We start from the raw sequence: 25,079 nt of genomic DNA, 5'->3' as shown, positions 1-25,079 counted from the left end.
TTAGAAAGCGTGTTTTCGGTTGTGTAACGGGTACTTCCATTGAAGAATGTGTCCAGCACCAGAAGCTGCGTTGGTTGGGACATGTGTTACGTATGCCGAACCATCGTTTGCCGAAGAGAGTGCTGTTTTCCATGCCCAACTCAGAGTGGCGTAAACCGAGAGGTGGCCAACCCATGACCTGGCAGAGGAGTATGAAGGAGATCATGAAACGTTTGGGTGCTGTCGGTGCTACTCGCCTTCCAGGATGGGAATCGCGTGATCCTCACTGCACCTGGTTGGAGACGCTGCAAGATATGGCTTTTAACCGATGTCAGTGGCGATCATGTCAGGTTCTATCCAGATTGCCTGAATGACCGTTTGGAGGTGTAGGCACTTCGGAATGATTGTAGTAAGCCAGCACTAAACCCCTTCCCCGTCCACCTTTATTCTTTTCTTCACTATAAGACTTCCAATTAAATCATGGTTGTATGACAGTGAAGCATCGATGTTGAACACTGATGTCATGCTGTTGATGATGATGATGATGATGACCAACGATCGACGTGGTACATAAATTTGTCTATCTGGACAGCTTTCTAAGTTTCGGTGGACTGGCTGGGGGGGGGGTTTGGAAGGACAAGGCAGCTTTTACCAACCTCGGACACCTTCTGGCGTGGACGTGAAGTGCGTTTGTCTGTCAAGGGCGGAGGTTGTACCGCAGTAGTGCTATATCTGATCTATACGGACCAGAGAAGTGGACGTGCGAAAGATGTTGGTGTTTGACCATCGGCGTCTCCGAAGCATTGGCCAGGTCTGCTGCCAACATCGGATTAGTAATACCAAGGTACACCAGATGGTCTTACGAAAAAGGAGCTCTCCCGCGATAGGTGAATTACTCACGCTTCATAGGTTACGCTTGTTAGGATACGTAATCCGCATGCCAGAAGACTGTCTGCCTGGCAGTGCTCTTTTTGCCCAGCCCCGTGCTGTGTGGAAGCGACTGAGAGGTGGACAGTGTGTGACCTGGCAATAAAATATGAAAACACCAACCAGCAAGCTTCGTCGGGTCGAAACCTACTGCCTCTCTGGATGAGGACTTCATCGTTCAGCTGTCACACCCTTTCCGTGCCTAACTGTCATGCCACCCGAAGGTTGCACGGACCTTCCGGTCAGTAAATTCGCTCTCTAACCGTTTGGGCCGTCTCGCCACCAACTCAATTCATCAGTGGTTAGTAACTGGCAGAAATGGCCGGTTCGCGCAGTCAGCGGCGCTCATGCATCAAGTTATCGCCTTCAATTAATGGCTGCCCCAGTTCTGGAAATGACTGAACATGTCATCGTCTTCAAGGCTTGACTGTATCACACTTTCCGGTGATCAAAACTGTAGCAGGTGGAACCAATGTGCCTATGGTAAACAGTTTATAGCTGATAAACTGATTGATTGATTGATTGATCGATTAGCCGTGACGGAGGTGGTTCTGATGAAGTCAGTGCACTAATCTTGATAGTCCGAATCCTGCATCGCTTGTAGCGTCAAAAAGGCATACCGTTAGGTTTTAAGGGCCGTGTATACAAGGCCACAGTGATCGCTGTGTTGTAGTTTGCCACGGACGATCTGAGGTGTCTTCAGGTTTGGACCACGGACGTTTCAGAAGCATTGGTGATGTCGAATGGCGTTGGCCTATTCGTAACGGAATAGTTAGTAGACAGTTCAGTTCGGTTCAATCGATAAACTAATCTGAACTAGTAAGGTTTAACAAACCTATTTCAGTTGAACTTGTGACGGTTATAGAAGTAACCACGCGTAACCGCCGCCGTAAAGGCCCTACGTGTTCGAAACGCTTCAACCCACTGAACACTGCAGTGCTACCAGATATGACTTTCAAAGACCATCATTGAGACTAAATCAAATAAAACCCTAAATTACTGCTAAATATCGGGCCACTTTAATCTGTTTCGGCTTATTTATCGTCCAGGACAGTCTATCCGAAGTTGTCTTTATTGTGTCCAAGCCAATATTTTACACGAACCGTTGAACTGTGGCTCATTTCGGTGCATGGGTGCCGTGCAACTAAAAGAACGCACTGGAAGTGAGACACTGCCAGGTTACCCAGGTCCAGATGGGAGTAATCTAAAAATCAGATTTGGATTCAACCTTACAGTCAATGGCTCCGCGCCCTAACCATCCCATTCGAAGCATCTCCTAGGCAGTTTCCATTTTTGTCTGTAAAAACGCACTAACACTCCCAGACATTCTGGAACGTTAGCCCACAACGGTTCTAGAAGTGACCTTCCGTGACCACCACTGTACAGATACCGCTGAGTATTGGCTCAAAAATCCAGCGTGTTCCTTGAGTGAGTCTTACGGGTGATGCGGGTCGCACACCACCTTTCGTAAACACTGTGGGTTCCATCTCTTCGGCTTTACAATAATGAGCCACCAGTTGGACATATTCATGGCTTTAGATCTGCTCCATACTGTTCGCCCTCCGATCTTGTTCCTTTGTGTTTACTGCTTGCATGACGTCCAGCTGGCTACACATGTGACTCGGCGTTACGTATTGTGCGCGGCTCTTCCCCAGTGCAGTTCGATGTGGCAAGCAACCTGGAAGCGTATGCAGCCCACCTTGTCTTGTTGAACTGACCCCAACATACCCAAAAAGCGTCTTAATTTTGACGTACGAATTGTGATCTTCCATGTAAGTGGTGGGATTGGCTATCCAACACCCATAACGGTGCGAGTTTCGTTGCTTCTGGTTTTAGGGCCAAGTCATTTTCTCCCTCAAATCGGAGACCTCCGAGTGGTGCCATTTGTTAAAGCAGTAATTTCGTATGTCACGATGTTCGGACACTTCTCAAAAGTTCAATATCTTTCTAAAGTCGACATTCAGTGGGAAATCATATGTGAAAAGAATCAGTCTATATGAGAAGTGATTCACCAGTCACCCCTTTCTTTTTCAAGCTCAATTTTTATTTTGTCCGACACGCCGTTGAGTGTTTTGCAACGGTCTATTGTCACAGACAGTGTGATCACGTTTGTCTACTGTCTGACGGAATTCCAAGTCTAGGCGGTCGTGCAGCCTCAAGTGAGGGATCTGCCAATAATATATCCACTAACACTTCTGAATTCCCACGTCAGCTACCACCCTCACTGCGTAGCTACCCACCTCTATCTCCCCAGTTAGCTCGTAGCTACAACCGCTGTACAACATGTACGCGTTTTTTACAGCTCAAGCTGATGATGATGGTTCAGGAAACAGCTGACATTCACTTGAGTCTCTCAATAACACCTACTCTATCTGCAAATTAGTGCTTATTGTCACCAGGAGGTTAGTTCTGCTATTCATTGATCAGTCTGGTTTAAGGGACTGTTGGCTGCATGTGGCCTTCTGACACAATTCATTAGGTTTCGTAATTCATGTTCAGAATGAAGGTTGGAAGTCTATGCAATGCAGATCACACACATACAACGCACGGTTCTCAAGTGTTTCTGGGACTTATATTTATGCTTGCTTTTGCAGCACGTGCACTGGAGCTGACGCTTGTTTCATGTGTTTCGGTCAGTATGCCTTGTTGCCTGACGGACTCGTGCCCTATTCCCTCCAAGTTGCCGGTCACACGAACTCCGCTAGATCAGGCGCCGCCCGTGAGTTCTAGACCCAGTTTTTTGAAGTACTCTTCGATTTCATTCCTTGGTCAGTAAACTAAACCTACACTTTTTAAAATGACTTTGTCACTGTTTTGTATGGTTGATATCGAACGTTCCTCAATCCTTCCGGCATCATGCACTTCTTCCATCTACCATAAAAGAAAAATGAGGTAATCGTTTAGCTATAACAACATTTCGGCGCCTAGCTGTCATGCCAACGTAAGGAGACACGAGGACTGGGATGCTGGCAAGTCGGGAAACCCAGACAGAAACAGTGGATATGCTGAGGTTGGGCTCGAACCATGGACATTCCGATCCGTAAACTGGTGCCTTAACCACTGAGTTATCTCTAACTCTACCATAAAAACCAGCCTTCCCAAGTGTTTTGCTGAGCTGAACAGTGTCCCAAATAACTAAAACCTGTAGAAGTATGCTTCCATTTTATGTTTTATTGATGCTTTATGAGTGCGTCTCAGAAGGAGGGCGATACTCTGTTATTTTCAAATTGTCAGTTGCTGGTAAGCCTGTTTTAGTTTTTCTGCTGAGTTCGGAAGTCGCGAACAGTCACGACATAACGCATGTCATTCTCATCTTGAATTCTTTTCTCCACCTCACTCAGTAACCGATTTCATGAACTTGGCTCGCAAAGGTACAAGGGTCACTCATGAACTTGGCTCGCAAAGGTACAAGGGGACGAGTTTGAACAATGCGTATATGACTATCGCAGTTACATTGTGGTGATATAATATGGAGGACTGGAATCCTCGATTTGATCATCGAAAACTCGCGTTGTCAAAATGCCAGACGACAAATGACTAAAACTACTGAGTCGCTGTTGAAGTGTTGTAGTAACTAGGACCACTATACTGTAATGGTCACGCTGATATTAACTTACGGTTTCATACGCTGCTGGTGGCGGGTATCTCATGATGGGTGTTCTTTTTAATAATATGAGTTAGTCTATTTTCTCAGACCTTTCGATCTCGCTTAATATCAACCTCATCTTCTGAACTTTTTGGCAAACAGGACGACACCGGATCCATTGTTTATTTGAACCAAGATCAGATCTTTACTCGCTCTCAGTTGCTTCAGTGCAAACAGATGGTGGGCAATAGGCTCATCGCTGTATGCGTATCGTACAGCTATACTGATTGTCGATTCAAACCAGTTTTGAGCATGGTCGTACGTTAGTTTCAGTTGCAATAATTGGCAGAGGATTTATCGATTTTTATCATTTCGTTAGCACCCCCATGTTAAACTATACAGCAAGCCTTTTACCAGGAATTTTTCCTCTCAGTTTACTTAATACCGTAATCTGTAACACGTGTCTCATGAAACGGTAGAATTAATCGAGAGTATTGTGCAAAATTGTGTTGTTGTGTTCCAACATCAAGCTTTTTCTATGTAGAACAAAGGTTCCATGACAAATATGATAAACCACAACTTATTGCCACCGGTAATCTTGACCTCGTAAGTGTTTTTGGGTCCAGTACCAACATAGAATGCACAGCGCCGCAATCATTACATCGACATCACGCACCGTATTCATATTTTGACTTTTTAACTGCCCAGAATTTCACTTATATGGGTTGAAACGCCTGTTGCGGAGTAGGGACACATTCTGATCTAACATCCGCCATCTATGCTACTAGTTTGTGTACTGAATGAACAACATAACATAAACAAAAAAAACAACGGAGATGTTTGTCGTATGTTTCGAACATACGGTTAGTAGTTGTGTCGTCAAATCCGGGGCATCTAATTACTTCCGAACCCCCGAACCAGAACAACTGGTATCGGTTCTCTCATAATTTGATGGATCAACATCACACTTCTTCTTTCCCACCAGAGGTACTTCAGTAATTCTGTTCTACTCTTAGAACTTCTCAAGATACCCGTCTCATGATTATCTACCGTAAGCTTTAGATTGGTTCGTATTCGAATGGAGTGTTGGCTAACCTGGCAACTCAATATATTGATTGCGTTGCATTATTAGTAAGTGATTACATGAATGTCTTCTCATGGGTTGTAGAACCTATTTTGCGATAAAATGAAAAGATAATGATCTTAACTTAGAATTGAGGTCTGTCATCGATATAGAATTCGGAATCAATTTGCAACCATGATAAAGGCCATTTCAAGGCCTCCGAGTGTTACTGCTTTATCATCGTCATCGTTCAGAACATCACTGCGAAAATACATTTATGGAGCACACGCTGCCTTTTAAGACCTATCCGAATGGAAATTACTCATTGAAAAACCTGTCGAGTTTAAAGGGTACAATTGCTTCTACTGTGTTTCCTGGCTTGCTCCCACTAGGCACTACTTGTGTTGCAAGAATGTCACAGATTTCTTCAGCTTTCGTCTCAGTATGTTGAGACCACTTGAGTTTGTTTTGCTATATATTCTAATCCTATTTGAATCACTTCCCTAGAGAAACGTACGCAGCCTGTGCGGCTGGACGTTGAATCAGTATGAAAAATTTATCAACTCAGCATGTGTCAGCACAATAGGTTCGAGGTGAGAGGTCTAAACAACTCATACATTTCACTCTTTCTACCTCAAGTTGCACCATGCCTTTAAGTAATTCAATGAGAAAAAACCAATAAATTATCAGGGATTGACCACGCTTCACATGCAACAAGGTGACAGCAACCTGTTCATTCCTATTCAACACAAAAGTAATCGCTTGGCTAATATTGAATAGATCTGGGACGTCTGAGACACGAATAAGACCGTGTACACAGATATTCAATGAAGTTTCTAATACTTTGTGACACCCTGTTCAGAGCGCTTCCGCATTACATTCAACTTAGATTCTCGCATAACCTTGTTTTTCAGTACTTCATCGCCCGGGAATTCCAATAGTCTACAAGTCATTGTGTCTAGATGGCCGTGGACAACGAGAAGTGGCGTTTTATCAAGAAGTCTACGACCCAGAAGCTCCTGAAACCTTACGACTATTGCGTGAATTTATCCCTCACTATATCGGCGTATTCCAGTGTCTCCATTTTCGTGGTGAGTATTGATTTTTCTGATTGCATGCTCGTCATCGTGATAGGTGACGTTCCTTCTCTCCCCTTCCATAACTTTCATGGCGTCTCACGTATTATTGCTTGCATTCACCTATCATCAATCTCACAGTCCAGTCTGATTGATTTGTTTCGCATTGCGACCGCATTACATAGAGCTGGGCTGTTTAATTACAAGTAGGGAGGATTTGGGTTCAAATCCGTACCAAAAACCTTCCTCTGCTCTCATTTTGGTTTCTACCTTCAGGTGTTCTTAAGATAAAGAAAACTTCGATGCTCTTCGTTCTTCAAGCCTTTTCTCCTGGGTGTCTAACCATAGATTCTGTCTTTTTGAATACAAACCTTCCGATCCTGTTCCCTTTTCACATTGTGTACATTATTTCTTGTTTTGACGGGCAAATAAGATTGACATTTCATTTCTGTTTTCAATTGAAATACTTTGGAATATCATAGCACGAGTGTCCCCCGAAACGGTCACATCGATTGTATGCATTTGCAAAAGAGAAGTGATCGTGGTCGCGATATTCATCCACTCCTTTTTCGCGTTACTTTGTACTTCTCAGTGGTTATGGACTGTGGAGCATGGATTTGACAGAACTCCCTTACTTTTCGGTTGGTCTGGCTTTTTCACCAATAAGTGACAATTCTGGTCCCGATAGTCGTTATTCATTGCTACCAAAAGAGACGTTACCGAACATCTTGTTGTCGCCTTGTATAACACTGACTGGGAACCAATAGTAAGAAAGCTCATCTCCAAACTTGTGACCGTTCCTACTCCTCGGGGCTAGCTGTGATAAACTTTCTCAAATTGTTTGCATAGTATTTTGATGCTATCCGTTACAAAGCTCTTTCGAGGGATTGTTTACCAAATCTTTCTGAAAGGATGACTTCCCAGTCGGTCCCAAACATTTTCCAGTTGATTGAAAACTCTTTCGAAGGACTTTTCATCCCCGTTCAGTTGATGTGTATAGCCCAACTGCAACTCTGCTCGCACTCATCTCAAAGATGTGTATAGCTGTGTATAGTTGATGGGTATAGCCCAGCTGTGAACTGCAACTCTGCTCGCACTCATCTCAAACAGGTCACCTTTACCTGTATCTTTTAGCTTTCAGTATACCATGTTGTTCCTGTTACATAAACTCAACGCCTGCTTCTTCCTTTTACTATCGTATCTGGAATCACCCAATCTTCAAACTGCCTCAAGTCAACATTCAATAAGTAGCTTAGCTGTTTCACTCTAGAACCATAACTCGCTATAACTCCCGTCCCGTCTAAGTTAGACTGTTTTGGCGTTACTCGATTGTAGCTCTGCGTACGGCATATCGGCCAAATGACAGTTCGGTTAGCTGTTGTAGCTCGTGAATAGCGAAACAAGCGCAGATGACCACCCAAAATAGTTGGTGTTTACAGCTACATGAGAATCGTTCGCACACAATAATACACCTGACTCACTCATCGGTTCAGTTTCAAAAAAGATATTGTGAGTTTCATTTCCATGACGTCTGACACTGTTGTGGCGGGAGTTGTGCGGTACACCTTCATTGACCATCAGGAGCATTGTTTCTAGATGGTGGCTGCCAACCGTTTGCATATCATGCATTACAAAACGCCCTTCCTAATTGAAGACTGGTATGAATTACAGTCGTCGCAGTCAGATGAACGCGTGGCCACTCAAAAACTTTGAAAGATGAAGACATTTTCAGACTTTACGGACAACCAACTTTAGTGACAGTTGCAAAACAACGAAACAAGGATGGATGGGCGTGATTTTCGGCAACGAATTGATCTTCGATCTTATTCTTATATGCCCCTGAAACTGCATAGCTTCTTGAAATAATTCCAAGCGTACGGTTTGGTAATCATCGGATCCTCTGTGTCCATTGTGAAACAATAGTCTGACTATTCACCGGTGATCGGGTTCCCAGCGAATTCGATTCTTGAGTTAAATCAGGAAAATTATTGGGGGTTAAGACATGTGCTTTTCAGCGCTCTAGAAAGATATACTCTTTATTAGCACACGACATTCTGCTCAGCCGGCTTAAGTAACCTGATTATTCAATATGGCAGCAGTCGAGAGGAGATGTGTTCCCAAACTCTTACACCATGACTTCTGTTCGTTTTTCTCCGAAATACAATTCACTGCAGCCGAAGGTTAGGCGGTAGTTGCAGTGTGCAATTGAGAGAACAGACAGAATTGTTTTTTTTTGGTACCAGAAATGATATATTTGTGTGCGTTTAAGCTTCACCTTCAGCTGCGGTGAATTATATTTGCGACGAACGAACAGAACTCTTGGTATTAGGTCTCAGGAACATCTCGCATCATGAATCCTGAATAAGATCACTAGGCGGATGGCTGGTCGATATTCACAATCATCGATTACCGGACATCCCCGGAACTGATCATTTCTTTGATACCAACTCGGTTTCCTCCATTATACTGCAGTCTGTTCGATTTTTAACGCAGAATTTCGTCGGATTTTTATTAAGCACTCGCTGCCGGCCAACACTTTGTAGTCGGAGGTATTTGGTGATCATATTGTGCCACTCTCGTTTATGTGAGTGAGTGACCTTCACTTAACATTGTACCACCCTTATGAGTAGTGTGCTTGACCGCATTTTTAGGTAGGTTTTTTTGGACTGTGTTACATGTGTTGCGACTGACGAAGCTGGGAAATGTTTGCGTCTCGTAATTTGCTTTTTTTCTGTGTTATTCAAACTGGATAAGAAGAACAATGTTTTAAACCAACCTATCATTTGGCATATACTTTTGTTGCAGTCATTCCCGCTCCACCAGAGGCACAAGCTAGGCGCGAATCATTCAGGAGCGAAAAACTCGAAAGCTTTTTCCGCAGAGTGGCACTGAATTCGAAAACGCTATCTAGCAAACGACTTTTTACCACTGAACAAAGTTAAGAATAGCTTACGGTTTCCCATGATCACGTGGGAAAGTACGGGTGCAATGTCTATTTTCACGTGCTAGCCTCACGTGTGCAAAGTACGTACGTAAAAAGATCACCCCATGGTACAACGGTTGGATTACTATTCACTGGAGGTGACCGCCTCAATTATTGTGCGGCTACACTGTAATTTCGTTACTCTGAAACTTGCGAAGATAAGCGTCCTTAGCACATACGGTAACCCCCTTTCAAAGAGAATGTAGGGGCGACAAGTATCCATATCAGAAGCGATGGTATCCCTGAGCTTCGAACGTTTTAACGGTCCGATATCGCATTTGAATCCAATCCTCTTCTAGTCAGGACATGACGTGGAGTGAAGAACTGTTAGAAACAATTGGTTTCTCGACTCATAGAGTGACATGTCCTTGGGTGTGTTGAAATTCATTATCTTGGTCTATCTTTAGCAAGTTCGAGAGGCGTATGTGCCATAACTACCTAATAGTCCAAGGCTACCGGAGGTAATTAAATAAGCTTTGTCCACTTATTAATCGAAAAGTTTCGACATGGACTTCGACTTACTCTCCCACATTTTCCACAAAATGAAGCGACTTTACTCGAAAGGGAGGTGGCAGTTGTCCATCACATCCGTGAGATGGGTCGGTATATGAGCGCATATATTGCAACCTCATTTGATTTCAATCGAAACGGATTGTTAATTCTGGCATTGCAACGATTTTGCGGAATCGCTCACCTGCCCGTCAAGCTGGTGTGAACATGAGGTTATACCGGACTCTGAATACATCTATCGATTATGATGCTGAATCTCGTTACGACGGATTCGCCGGTTATTTTTTAGAGTATTTTCATTCGGTGCTTAACAGTAGTGAGTCCGAACGTAAACTTCCACGACGTTATAGCGCATTTATCGAGATGAATCGATCTTCCTTGTTTATCGGCATATTTTTACCCCATGTGGCACGTGAATTGTAGTTTCTGTCCACTATCGGATGGCTATTACATTCTCCAGACATCTTAATCGTTTTCTTATTGTTTTGGTAGGTTTGTGTTTGGTTTGTTACAATCATGAATATCCCATTTACTAAACTTATGTGGCACTCTACGTGGCTGGGTCGTACGTGCATGCGTGGTAAATACTCCTCTCCTTGTCTTGGCATAATGTACTGTGGCTGTTGGTCGCTCGTTTCTTGCAACAAAGTTTGACAGATTCGCTTATTGATGAAATGCTTTACAAGATTCTTACTGCGCTGCACAACAACACATGGATGAAAATAAATTGTAAGTCTAAACTGCTTCGAGTCCGGTATGTTGTGTGAAATGCTACGTGATATCTTCGAAGTTTGGAGCTCTTTCATCGGATGCCGTGTCATGTGGCTCAGGTGGATGCAGGTAGGGATCCAGATTGCGGCTCGATTCACAGGAAGACTGTCCAGGTGATAGAGGCTATCCAACCCTATTCGTGATGCTTCTCAGTTCGTACGTGCCTACTAACGTCGAGCGTTGAAGGTCGTTAGCACGGTTATTCCTGAGATCGTCACATTGAGCTTTGTCGGCCGCCTTTGACCTCGCCACATTTCGATTACACTGGACATCTAAATGCACCGTCTTTAGTGAGTTAGAATGACAATAATGTCATTAGATCACTTTAGACATGTTTTCCACTCATTCCTTCTTATTCAGCTTGTAAAATAACTGCATCTCGCATTTTCTTTTACGTTGGATTCTGTTAATAGTTCCTTCCCAATTTTTCTGTGGTTTTCAGAGCTTTACCTTGGTTTGTCTGATTTGTTCGGCTCTCTCAACCGACCTAATATATGTGATTTCAAGCTGGGCACCGTAAGCTACGGTCCAAACGCAACACAGTCCAAAATTACACATGAAGAGTCGAAGTATATCTGGCGAAAAACGCTGGGCTTCCTGTTATGTGGAATGCAAGTAAGACCCCCCGGAAACACTTTTTATCCAGAAGGTGAATTCCAAACAATGGGAAAACAGGCAGAAAAGCCTATAACTTTTTCCGGAATCTCATCTGGATGCTACATAGTTCTTCGTCTTTAGAGCTTTTATGACCACTATTCTAACTGTTGACCTTTATATGGATCCCCAGACGGAATGGTTACACTTTTCGCAGCCCCGTCCGAGTCTGTTCAAGATCAAACTTCACAGGATGAATATACCGTAGAAATCGCTATTCATTCATTTATCCTGGATATCTCGGTTAGCCTTAAAATTGGGATTCTTGAATTTAACCAACCCGTGATGTGACTGATTATAATTTCAGTTTTCCGAATGGTACACATAACTCCAAGTCATACTGTATAATATGTGCTCTTAGGTGCGAAATGTTGCTAGTCTGAAGGTGACTCAGTGGAGGCGCTAAAATCCTTGTTAAGCCCAAAAGGATTCGCATCACACGTGACGCTCCGGGAGTGGTAGCGAGTGGACTTCGGGTCGTGAATGATATGGGTTCGATGCTGACTACACTTCGTCGCCTACATTAATTAGTACACTCGCCCTAGAAGTAACGCGTGGTTCGTTGCTGACGAATTTTGATATTCATTATTACGAACAGCGACACACTAGCAACAGTTACTGTGAGCCAGCTGCCACCCTTTGACCCATAATTTAGCTGAAAGGTGTGCGACTTTTTCTGTGATCATTGCTCGTTAGCCTGACCTGAAAGGCAGTAGTCAGTGAGTCGATGTAGCCGTCACTATTCAAATTTACTAGCTGAAGTGTCTGACCCAAGCGTTAATAGAACTCCTACAACCACGAAGATTTAAAGACGTCAGATAAATTACAATATGCATAGCAGATCCTTTTGCTGAATTCTTCCCTCTTCGATGGTATTGGGTAGTTTGCTGGCGGTCACAATCAAGGGCTGAGCATTCGGATTATGCCCGTTTTTTCGACATATTTTTTCTTTATCCTTCGTTTCAGAAAGCTAGCATCCTTTTTGCATGACTCTGGAAGTGCCCGAGGAAAACGCCTTGTTTTCACTTTCCTCTCTCAGTGGATAGCACGACTTTACCTCCGAGCAGCCTCACAGTACGATTTTGCACGACTTTCCGCTACTCCTTAAGCATCTATTAACAACCGGTCTTATTGAATGGGTTGGACCTAATAGAATGAAATGCTTAGTGTAACCCTTGGGGCCATGGTACTACGTAAGTTGGAATACCAAGTCAGACTAGCAGTTAATTGTGACTCACACGTGATGATGGTACAGGTTTGAGGGTGTAAAGTAAACAACGCCATGCGAATTTCACTCTGTTTCGTCCGTTATATATGCGAAAAACACCCAGGGTTTCCGACTTTGGAAGCCAAATCGTTTTCGATTTCTCATTCGCTCGTCTGTTGGTCACAACAAGTGTTTGTTCCTTAGGATGACTTATGTGTGTTGAAAATGTGTTGGTTGCTCCCAACCTAGTGGAATTCATGTTAGAATACCATACTGTTTGGCCATATCACTTGGTTTACGTTGTACCTTTGTCCTGTATTTTTTTGTTTTTAAACCAGATTCACGACTCTACCCAGGACACTTTTTTTCAACCCGATAAAAAGTTTTGCCGCAGCATTGCCGCGCACGAAATGCTTGACAAAGGTCAGTTAGCTTTCTGCGAAGTTTTCTACCATGTGCTCATTAGTTTACCATAAAAAACTAGGCAGTCCCGTTAAGGCTCACTACCTTTGTAACTGTGGATACGTTTTTTATCTGTTCAAGTTCAATTACATAAAATTTATTTGCGATGTAGCCACTTTTATCGTTGCTCAGAGGCTTCTGGAGTGATTCAGAAAATGGACTGGCAAGATAGTGGTATTTTGAACCTATAATCTAATTGGTGCTTGTAGCCAGTCACGCTTCTTTAAAGCGACTACTGTTTGCTAACTGAAGCATCTCCTCACTGCACTGGGTGCTGGGTCCATCCACATCCGTTTTCCCTATCACATGTAGGTGACTGCATGAATGTAAGCTCATAAGCCTCTTATGCAACTGTCTGTTATTACCATATGAAACATGTATAGACAGTTCAGCACGCTCCAATGGCACTTCTTCTCATTCTATCTGTTTGCATGCTTATACCATTATGATATTCGTAATGGAAACTTCTGTCTGTAGTTTGGTAAGCTATTGTACACCTTGAAGTCTTTTTTGGGGAAATAAATTAAGAGGACCACAGAATGCCTCCACAACCAGGCAGTTTTCCTGTGGCATGATGACCAATGAGAACAGTGTCTGCACTGAAATGGTTTTCACACATTTAGTTCCCTTCACAAATTCTAACGAAAGACAAAACAACGTCCGAGCCAAACTCAGTCATCTTGTTTCAGTCACCGATTACGTACATCTAAATTCAAGACTAAACAAATCAAACATGTAATAGGGTTTGGAATTCACAATCACACCAACTGGCCAAAATATGGCTGCACGACACAAAAATACAAACGTAGCCAACTCACAGGGAGAGAGAAAAATAGGGTCCAAATGAATAATTGGTCTCAGGGTAGGGCGAGACTAGTCACGACATCGAATTGTTTACACGTGTTTGGCTAAATACGCCTGATGGTTGCAAGTTACAACCCCGGAACTTTGTGTGTCAGAAGCTCTCCTTGAAAGTGTTTGCGCAGTTCGTCCCACTCACTCGCCGTGGCAAGTACGTTACAAGAGAAGGTGCCATGATTATCTGGCTTATCCGAGTTGGGTTCTGACAGAAGACGTCCGATTTATGCAGAATAACCAGCGAATAAGCATAATGAATACGCTATGCGATATCATTTATGTGGCCTTGGAAACGCCTGTCTTTTTCATCATCTCTGAACTCTCTTTTGTGAACGACAGAGAAGTTCCCTCTCCTAATGCGTTTACTGTACTTGATGCTGAATTTCGCAGGATACCCATTGCGCATCAATACACACCGGATACACCCAATGTCACCCAGCGATTTTTCGGGAGTAAATTTGACAGCCTATAGTAAACAGAGTGCGAACAAGCGTTCGTTTGTGGTGTATGGGATAGTAGCTTCCACAATTCATATGCTTGTGAAACATGGGGCGTATCAGTGTAAACCTCCTCGGTTCTCTTGTTGTATATGGAGTAACTCAAACCACTTTTCGATTTAGTGTTCGCTTGTTTGCGTGACGGCAGCTTCTCCGCCTCTTAAATCGATTCAACAACAACGAAAGCATCATCAGCATAACGATTACATAGTTCTGTTGCCTGAGTCGGTTCATAGACTTTAGTTTTGAATCATATCAGCAAGCACCGAATCTAGCGGGCTTCGCATCACCACACCGTCGATCTGTCGTAGACGGGAAATCACGCGCTTTATCGTACATTACGTTGACATCTTCAAATGATCCGCCAGCAAAGCCTACCTATAGACGGGAAATCACGCGCTTTATCGTGCATTACGTTGACATCTACTTCAAATGATCCGCCAGCAAAGCCTACCTCATTTGCGTTTTGGCGTACTATATCTAGCATTTGTATCTATCATACAATATCCCATCAACGGGGTACATTTGTAGAAAGCTAACGAACAGCGAAAGAAACCGATTGTTTTCACGTGACACGCAGGTTGCATATTTTCTCAGCAAAAGTATCCTTCACACAATATATCGCCAATTCGAATCCGATAAGTTTGACCAGTGCGATTATTCATCGAGCTAGTTTTTGATGTAATGCTCCAACCGTTGGAAAAATTGTCCTCGGTGGAACTTCGGTCTCATGGACCTTCGGATGGCTGGACCGTCGCCTCTGCGCAACCCTCTTATTTCCCATATCTTCGGTTAACGAAGCTGTAGCAGCTGGAACCTTTGTACTTCCGTACATGGTTTTGTAGCTGACTGACCGGATTGCTGTGTAGAGGAAGAAGCCTTCGAGGCTTATGTTGCGGTACAACGTGAATGTCAAGGGATCATACGATTACAGCCGTTTTACTTCGCATACTATTGTTCGATTTCTGCAGTCAATCTATGACCTGAGTTGCCCACAGCAAAACGACCATCATCATCATCATCATCATCATCATCGTCATCTGTTACAAAACCGCGTACCTATTGTGTACTCATTATAGCTGGGAGGCAGTGGTCGATAGCTACACACTGCAGTCACTAACTGGTGTAACCTATGTGTGCATTCATGAGTGCCAGTCGAGCTTTCGAAATCGGGAAGGAAAGCTACTAAATGAAAGCAACAGGTTGCACATATGCGCTTTATTGAGCGTGCGCCTGGACCGTATCGGTCAATGTCTGTAATCATCGATTTCGTCCCGTCCCTTGGTCCATATCCAGCGAGACAGTAATAATCAGCGGAGCTGAATTTGCGGGTATTGCCTTCCGTACTTCGCTGTCAAGTCATTAATTGACGTCCCCTGTCTCGTTCTTGCCCTCCACGTAGTTGTTCGAAAAGGGTTCTCCGAGGAAGTTGGTCGACTGTCATACCGAGCACGTGACTAAGGCAGAGCAACCTGTGGAATATCATTAGTTCGTCTATCATGGACGACATGTTTCTTCCAGAAAACCATTCGACGTGCATTACTGATCCGATTCTAAGATAAAGAAGACTTCGATGCGCTTCGTTCTTCAAGCTTTTTCTCTTCACTTTATATGGCGCCAATAAGTTCTCCTATGTGTCTAACCATAGATTCTGTCTTTTTGAATACAAACCTTCCGATCCTGTTCCCTTTTCACATTGTGTACATTATTTCTTGTTTTGACGGGCAAATAAGATTGACATTTCATTTACCTTCATGTACTGCTACCAATTGACTGGACCTTCTCGCAGTGTGGCGGGTTTTGTATCTCTGACCCACTGAGCTCTAATGGGGGTTCACGTTGACACCCGTAGAGTTTATGAGGACAGGTTGGTCAGTGGATGCGCCTGACGAACACACTTTCCAAATCTCGTAGGTTGGAAGTTGGTACAGGTACCTGACTTGTTCCTTAAAAAAACTTTTATTGTTGTAGTAGTGTGTTGTTACCCACCCGCTGACTCGCGGTAAGGCTTTTGAGCCAAAGGCTTTCGATGAGAACCCTAGTCGTCCTTCTGTCTAGGTGTGGGCGGACTGACAGTACCCCAACCCGGGTACAACCATGGATGTCACAACGAAAAATAGTATCGTACCACATCGGCCATGGCATCATGCCATCAGCCGGGTCGCCTTACTTGCTACAACGATCATGGCGTCATGCCATCAGCCGGGTCGCCTTACTTGCTTCATGCAGCTGGGAGGATAAGCGGAAAGATGCTACTGCTGACGCCTCCCTTCTTACACTTTCACCTACTCCCTCTTCTCCCGTACCCCACCTCAGCTTGAATGCTCCCTTGACCTGTGAAAATCAGACAATGTTTCGACCGAGTATAGGCTGCATCGACCACATCTTCACACTTCATCGGGTGTTAGAGTAATACCATGGGTTAACGAGATCCACGATCAGTGCTCTCCTTGAATTCAGGGTTGCGTTCGACTCTGTCGATCAATCAGTACTCCCAGAAGTTTGTGAATAGAGTCCGGGCTTATGTTAACATAATTCTGGGCGTGCGAGAGTGTATGGGTAGACTCTTTAGAAGCTTACGTGCGAAAACTGATTTCCGACCAGGACTCTCCAACCTTGTTCCGCTTTGTTATCGATGAAATAATGAGGTGAGCGCTGGATAGACTCAAAAACCCGGCTGCTCTAATCATCACCGATTAGAACCTTGTGGATCTGAAGTGCACAGCTGACATCGACGCAGTCTTTCAAGACGAAGGTGAAACGCAAGCCGTGTTGAATAAAAAGACCAGCATTATACCATCTTTTGGCGTGCGCCTTGAAAGTGTAATCGTGCTGCAGAACGTGCCGTCTCTGAACGTGCTCCTTACAGTTCAACGAGAAGCACTAGGAGCTGTGAAGTATTTCAAGTATCTCTGTAGTAGTATTGCCTCTGACGGAGGTGTGCCCAGTGAATTGGTGCACGATGCTTAAAGACCCGCCTAGATGTGATTGCAAGGAACTCAAAGGAGCTACTTGGGAATTCATACTGTCAACAAGACTAACGATTGAGCCCGGATGGACCTCAATAGTAGGTATCCTTCTCAGCTTCATAACTTCGGTCCTTTGAGGCATATACTGACACCACAAGCGGCCACCAGTTTTATGTTAAACAGCTTTATGCTCGATCTTGCTAAATACTTGAACCGCACAAAGTTGACTATTTAGTGGAATTCAATCCAGCGAAGGACGTTCAGCCAATAGCCTGAATGCCACCCCAACATCATATGTTTCACGAATCATCTTCTGGATCATCGAACGCATAAAGAGTAAAATGCGAATGGGTTGAGTTCAACCTAAGCAACATGACCACCCGTGAGTCTTGCATACACATTTCGGAAGCACAGCATACATCAACACATCTTTGTTCCCAGTACGAACAACCTAGTCTTTGTCCAACGTTTTTGGAAGTTCATCTGATCCAGGAACTGACTGTGCTTCGAAGCAGAAAAGCAAACTTTTACTTCGTAAACTGATTGGGGGCTTACAGACCACCACTCAAAATGAGTTTTTTGAGCGCAAGACCGGCACATCGGCAAAGGGCCAACTAAACTGTTGTGGATATTATATGTGCAGTATATTTTAATGAAAATAAGTAAAGGCCAGCGATATAGACGCATGAAGCATCAAACCAGCAGTAGAGTGCCGAGAACTTTCCAGCAATGTTGTGCATGGTGAGTTACGTCACGAAACGGATCTATCCATCCCTACTACTCAAATGTGTCCGCTTGACTAATAATGTCAGACAGGAACCGAATTCGGTTACACAATCTTTCCCGTTCTTCGACAGCATAATCAGAGTTCGCCATACTTATCCGCTGACCACGCGGCTTACTAGTTTGCTTGTTTGTTTTGGATGGTTTTCAATTATCTGACTTAATTTAGCAGATTGGTTTCTGTTCGTTTTGCTGACACTCTTTTACGTATACCTTACCTATCTCTCGGTTGAGACATGTTAATATCCACTGGTGTATTTCGTCTGTCTGCGCTAAAAAAAAGTAGATAAATTGGCGAGATCAAGCTCACAGTTGGGGCTAGTGGCGAGGTCTCTCAAACACCTGTAGTCCCAATCACTTTAATTTTCATAAACTTCTGGGCACTGACCACTCGCTTAGCCTTTGTTTTCCCCATTTTAAACGTGTCATTTTCAGTTATCCCACTTCGCATATTAGCTCTCTGTTACGTGACTCGCTGGATAATAAACAGACACATCTGGGTTAATGTATTTAGTGGGTGTCACTTGACTGTATTACCTCAGTACACTTTCTCAAGCACCCATCTGTTGGAGATTGTTTTGTTTGCTCTTCTTTTTCAGTTATACTACCATTCCTGGGTCCAGACCCTGACCGACGAAGGTATCTTTCCCACTCCTACGTCCAGGTAATCACGAACCTTCTGGATTGGTTTGAAGGTCAGGGTAGCTCTTATATATTATTCTGCTGCACGTCGCTTCTTTTGGGGCACGATGCTGTAAACCCCCCTCTCGACCCGACAGCCACCGCGAAATTGATAGATTTCTCCCACTGGATTGAAGTGAAGGAAGCATCGGCCCCAGATTCGCCAAGCGCCATCAGACATGACTTGTTCACCGGTTTCGCACACGGTCTCCGTAGTTTACGTGGTTTTCTGGTTGAGGCTGTTGTTGCTAAATCGATGGATTGATTAGATCAGATCATTCTACCGATTGTCTTTCATTCCGGCTACTCACTATCACCTATTTTCCTTTGCTTACTTCTGTCAAGTCGCCCGGTTCCCGTTTTAAAGAGCCTGGCTTTCGATCATCTCTCGTGTACACCAATTTGCCCAACTATGTTACAGTCAATATCGACAATTCTGCTCCTTTTTTCGCTGTTTTTTTTTCGTTTTGCGTTGTTTCGTACTGGTGTTGCTTTTCTGTTATAGAATTTTTTAACGGTTGCAAGTGAATAATGGTCTTGATTGGAACCATTAATTGAAACAGCTCATAGATCGTCCTTGCTATCTCCCACAAACTGACGCAATAATCTCAAAACGGGCCTTCGTTTAAGAGGATCCACGATGTACTCTACTAAAGATTGTTTCCGATGTCTTCCAAACGTGCAACGCATGTGCATTCACTGGTGCTTCAGTAACTTACGTACATTTCTCAACTGGAGGGGGTGTTCTGATACCACGTCACCCCCAAGAAGAGCCATGTCTCCATGGATGAAAACAGATGAATGTGCGGTGTGAACAGGGAGTCTTTTGTCAAAATTGCAATGGAAGAATATGAATTCAGTTATCTCTATCAATGTACTTTTTGCGGTAAAATATCATCCAGTAAAACCTAATCATTGATTGAATTTATCAAGATAACTCAAAGTCAATTTACGACATGACACAACTGGCTGATTGTTAGCTTCTGACTTGTACAGTGTATGGGATGTGATTAAGACCACTTCCTGATTTTCTTGACTGTCGCGCAACCGGTAAGATCCAAATCTTCACACATCGTTAAACCATTTAATTTGTGACCCGTTTTGGTATGGTATGCAGAGAAGACCTAGGGTGTTATTTTGCGTGCTGGAAGTCGACGAAATCCTGTTTAGCCCGATCCAACCGACAACTGTCACTGAGCTGTAAACACTGTTACAATTAGTCGCTCCAGTGTTAGCACGCAAATGTTCGTCTTCAATGGTGGATATATATTTATATACCTGTAGGGATGCTGGAAAGAATGCTTTGCAGCTTAGTTCGCGTGGTCAAAACCCCCGAGTACAGCACACACAAGAACAAGTTTTGGCGCAAACTCTATGGTGGGGGTGTATGTAGTCAAGAGAAGAACATGGTCCCCGGTTTGTATTTTGTGACCACGGATGTTGAGCAAATGCTCCTAAACTATATGCTTTTGAACCACGTGTGCTCCAGTGCACTGACATGCGGAGTTGGGTATGCACATAAGTTAAAGAACGTTGAACTGAAGAAAGGATGTTCGGTTTCGCTGGCCGAGCCCGCTACTGGCCATACGGTAGAGTATTATAATTAGCGGTAGCCGAATTCGGAACCGATAATATTCTATACCTGGAAATTCCATTTCTAGGGTTAAACCAAACAGGAAAGCCATTTGTAATCCTCACATTGAGAAGCCCACTGATCATCTATTATCGCACGAATTCGGAACCGATAATATTCTATACCTGGAAATTCCATTTCTAGGGTTAAACCAAACAGGAAAGCCATTTGTAATCCTCACATTGAGAAACCCACTGATCATCCATTATCGCATTTTCCAAGGAGCAAGTAAGGTCAACAAGTCAGGCTGTATTTTGCTGTTTAGTTGACGAGGTGGTTCTACACGCAATCCTTCACTTTCCAGTTAGGATGGTGTCTAAGGGAACACTCAGATGGATCTCTAGTCTACAATGCCATACAGTAAGTACTACATTATAAGTTGTCGTATAAAGAGCAACAGGAAGACTTGCGTTCCGAACTGTGCTACACGCACATGTGGATATCAACACATTCAAAACATGTGTACCTGCGTAAACGTGAAGCAGGTTTTTCCATACCATGGGCTTTCACGTGAGCGAAATTTCGCACAATTTGATGCAAAGGCGTGGTGAATAACGATGAGTGTCGCGTGCACTGTGTTGATACTAATTTTAAACTGCCCCCAGTGACGCTCCTATCATGTCTTCAGTGTGTGAGTTTTTGTTTTAAGAGCTTTGGCATACGAAGTCAGATTTTCGAGTAAAAATGGAAAAGTTCCAAGTTAAAAAGAAGACGTAACCGTAGCAGCCTTTATAATGTCGACTAACTGGTCAATTGCTGGTTCTGCTTTGGCATAGGAAATGCTGTACAGCTCAGATATAGATATTGGATTGTACGGGTCAGCTGACTCACAACCGGACTACGAAGGTCACTACTCTTAGAGTTTCTTGGGGGTGATCGATTACAAACTTCAGTTAGTATTTAGTTGTCGAACGTGATGAATGTAGCCAAGCCGCTTGTTTTACGCCGTTTTTCCTTATAAATATCTTGTTAACCTTGAGGTTGAGGATGGAAAACTATCAAATACGTGACACGGCGTGTGCGAACAAGATTTCCACAACACGAGATACTAATTGCACCTCACGTCCACGATGGCGTGCGATACATTTGTACAGCTGGAAACGCGAGACCTACCACGTTCCACACATGTGTAGTTGTGTCCAGTGACCTCGAAGATCTGGACGCAAATATATCTGTGCCGGATATCAGAGATCACTGCGCGCTTCGGAAAATAGCGTATTGCGCCTGCTTCATTGTGGAATGAGTGCTGCCAAGGAAGATGTGTAATAAGTGTATGTCCTTCTTGATCAAATTAGTTTACCCTCTGTACGATAAGAACACTCAGATAACTGGTCCACTCCGAGGTGGCAGTTTCCTTAATCCATCCTGCTAATCTAGACCATGGCTTCTCAGCCCGTGGATCTGAACCATATGAGAACTGCACTCCGCCAACTTTTTGTCAAGTCATCCCATGGGAAATATTCCTGAACCTTCGAACAGCATCAATGCAAGTATGAATATTCGGATAAAATATTCCGACTACACACCGATGGTCAGATCGTCTGAATAAGTCAACAGCTGTTTAAAATGCCGTTTGAGGCGCTTCGAACACTATAAATGCTCCATTTAATTTCATCAGTTGGCAATATTCATCCAGAAGGCTGTGACTACCAAATGAACTCAAATCTGACTTTATCAGTTAGCAACTCATTCAAGATGATTTTGTACATATTATCAAAGGGTAACGACAGGCGTTAGGTTTCAAATTTGATTGAAGGAACTGCATGGGCTAAGTTTTGAGGCGAGATGGTCCACGTGGTCGGAGCGCGATTTTACTGACCGGGAGGTTCGTGGTTCGAACCCGACCTCTGTCTCTCGACTTCCCCTGTCTAGGCTTGGGAAAACTGGCAGTATCGCGGCCCTCGTACAGCCTTCGGGTGGCATGGCAGTTAGGCACCGAAAGGGTGCTACAGCTGAACGATGGGCTTACTTTCAGTAGCATCTCATCCGGAATTAGCTGTGGCGTAAAGACTGAAATAGAGCTAAACGACTGAGGTTTGGAAGGCCGTCGACAAGTGAGCTGAATCTCAGCAAAGAGAATAAAATGAATCCGTGCTACACCCGACTACGGTGCTCTGCATTCGAATTTTGTGTTGATGAAGAACCAAAGGTGTGGAAGTGTATTTTTGAAGAAAGAGCAGATAACTACCTCTTTGAAATGGCTTTTGCGAAGGATTTCATGCAGGCAGACAAGGAGAGTCAGCACGTAAAAGCCAGTTCAGGCAAGCTGGAGAGTACAGTCTAACCAAGAAAACCAGACGCAGCAGAATCGTAAATGGAGGAATTAAAGAATTATCTAGACAGTGTATATCCATCGCAAGTCTGGATGGAAACAGAGCTTAGGGACAAACGACAGACTGAAGAGCGAAGGATAGGATTGTCAGGTGGTTACAATAGACTGGCGATTTTTCACTTCAGGGCGGAATTTCTGGAATCACATTCAGTTGGGTATATTCTCCAATGGATTGGAAAATGCATGTGCTATTAGGTAAATTGGTATATTTCAAACATTGCAAGTTTTAAGGCACTACCTCGGAAATATTCTGACTCGTGGCTTTGAAGCATTGAGGAAGACTTGGAACTGGCAAGCTTCTTCGCGGTGATCAGTGGAGGGAAAAACAGAGAAGCTTCAAGTAGGTTGGTACATCGAATTGAAAGCTGAAAATATAAACAGTAGTCTTCGTAGCTAAGCTTTTCAGTGTTGTAAGCGTTTGCGTGGGTGAGATGGATGTGCAACCAGGTATACAGCGTCTGCTATTCGGAATGAATGATTTCATTGACCCGTCTTGCGGGAGTACTGTGGCTTACACGCAGTCTGGTTTGCAGGGCGTAAGTTACTTAAGCGAACCTCTGTAATCTTTCTGAGACAAGCATAACTGAACCGTTTGAATTAAGAGTTTTCGCTGGGTTTGGAAAACTATGGAGTAAGTTAGAAAGTTCTGCACAGTAACACTCCTGTCAAATCACCAGAAAGCCGAAGGTTTGAAATGCGCCAGTTTCGCGGGGTGATGAAAGTGGAAACTAAACAGCATGCGAACCGGCTACAAATGAATGATCAGAAGGGACAATCGTTCTCTTGAGACTATGGAATTGAAAGTGACTTCGCGTCACTCCAGTGGTTGATGAGATATCGAACCACGAACATCAGTAATCGCCCTTAGTCGTGTGCTCCCCACTAGTTGTAAAATTAACACCACTATCAGTATTTTTATTATCCCCAATGAAAATATCACATCTGCGTAAATCAATACCCAAAATCGAATGGTGACTTTTAATCCTGACAATGGCCATGTTTGCTGACTCTAACTACTAGCATTGGACTTCCTCACCGAACCCACCTTACCATTCATAAATATTAAGTACTGCAACAGTGAATTTCCATTTTCAACATCTTGAGTTAGTGGCGACGGAGACTTTTAGCACTAAATGTAGTCGTAATCAGTTATTTATATCTGTCGCCAGGTGATTAAACTTCCTATAGGAGGCAGAAGTTCCCGGTGATGGCGCAGCTCTTCAGATTGTTGAAGCAGATGACAAAGCATCAAGATATACCTCGCACGCAGTTGGCTGAATTTCACCAAAATGTATTGCACCCTTTTCTAAAATGCTCAGACCGCAGTATATCCCTTTGATTGCATTCTGATGGGAGTTTGTTCGCCTATAAAAACTTCAAGACCCTCGCACTTTGCCGGATATATTAGGGTTGTAGCGTGGGATGTCAGGAAGTCAGCGGTATTCGACGTTCGACAGGATGTAGCGACGGCACACGTCAGTTCTGAAATATGCAGATATACGGGCTGGTATTAATGAATCCACACAGTATACACAGCACACATGCGCACAGGTCGGGTGGTACAGGGAAGAAGACCGGAGTGTAGCAACAACGCACGTGTATTAACCCGAACCGAAACCGGAAGGAAGGGGGTGTACAAGGTTGGGTCAAGGTCAGTTAGGGGGGTGTACAAGCGGGATACTCTTCCCTGTCCAGGGCCCGTGGTGCCTCGTCCGTGGTACCTGTAATAGGGGAAGAGAGGGAGGGAGAGGCATACATAATGTCATATGACAGGCATACAATCAGGTACAGTCGGGTTTCAAATGCGTTACAGGGTCCGTGTTTAAAATGACCGAGCGAGCATATATCTTCTCGGTTGATGCACGTTAAATGTCAGATTCGTTGTCCGCGCGGTGGCGCCTATTAAGGGACAGGCTTGTGAACTTCCCTATGCATCCAAAAACCGCAGCTGTGTTCCTCGATAAATCACGCCTTGCGACGCTTTTATTTTTTGGCTACAGAGAGTAGTAAGTTTGCACATATGCAAGGTCCTTGGCTCTCTTTTGAGATTTTGCAGGAAAACTCAAACTCTGGACAAATTATTCAACAACTGGAAAGTTTGCGGATCC

At 43.8% G+C, this 25,079-nt stretch overlaps 2 protein-coding genes across 2 annotated transcripts; one reads left to right on the top strand and one right to left on the bottom strand.

The window, feature by feature from the left end:
- On the bottom strand, nt 1-24,024 carry T265_03186 (hypothetical protein; the record flags this gene model as incomplete). Its single annotated transcript, XM_009167605.1, has 3 exons — nt 1-178; nt 18,544-18,597; nt 24,017-24,024. 3 exons carry the CDS (start codon nt 24,022-24,024, stop codon nt 1-3), a joined length of 240 nt encoding a protein of 79 aa, XP_009165869.1.
- Nucleotides 3,359-19,976, top strand: T265_03185 (hypothetical protein; the record flags this gene model as incomplete). Its single annotated transcript, XM_009167604.1, has 5 exons — nt 3,359-3,625; nt 6,470-6,646; nt 11,338-11,510; nt 13,095-13,179; nt 18,925-19,976. 5 exons carry the CDS (start codon nt 3,424-3,426, stop codon nt 19,269-19,271), a joined length of 984 nt encoding a protein of 327 aa, XP_009165868.1.
- Nucleotides 24,025-25,079: the final 1,055 nt, after the last annotated feature.

This window comes from Opisthorchis viverrini (assembly GCF_000715545.1).
Source record: "Opisthorchis viverrini unplaced genomic scaffold opera_v5_44, whole genome shotgun sequence".
Taxonomy (NCBI): Eukaryota; Metazoa; Platyhelminthes; class Trematoda; order Opisthorchiida; family Opisthorchiidae; genus Opisthorchis; species Opisthorchis viverrini.
This window is presented reverse-complemented; position numbering and strand designations above follow the sequence as displayed.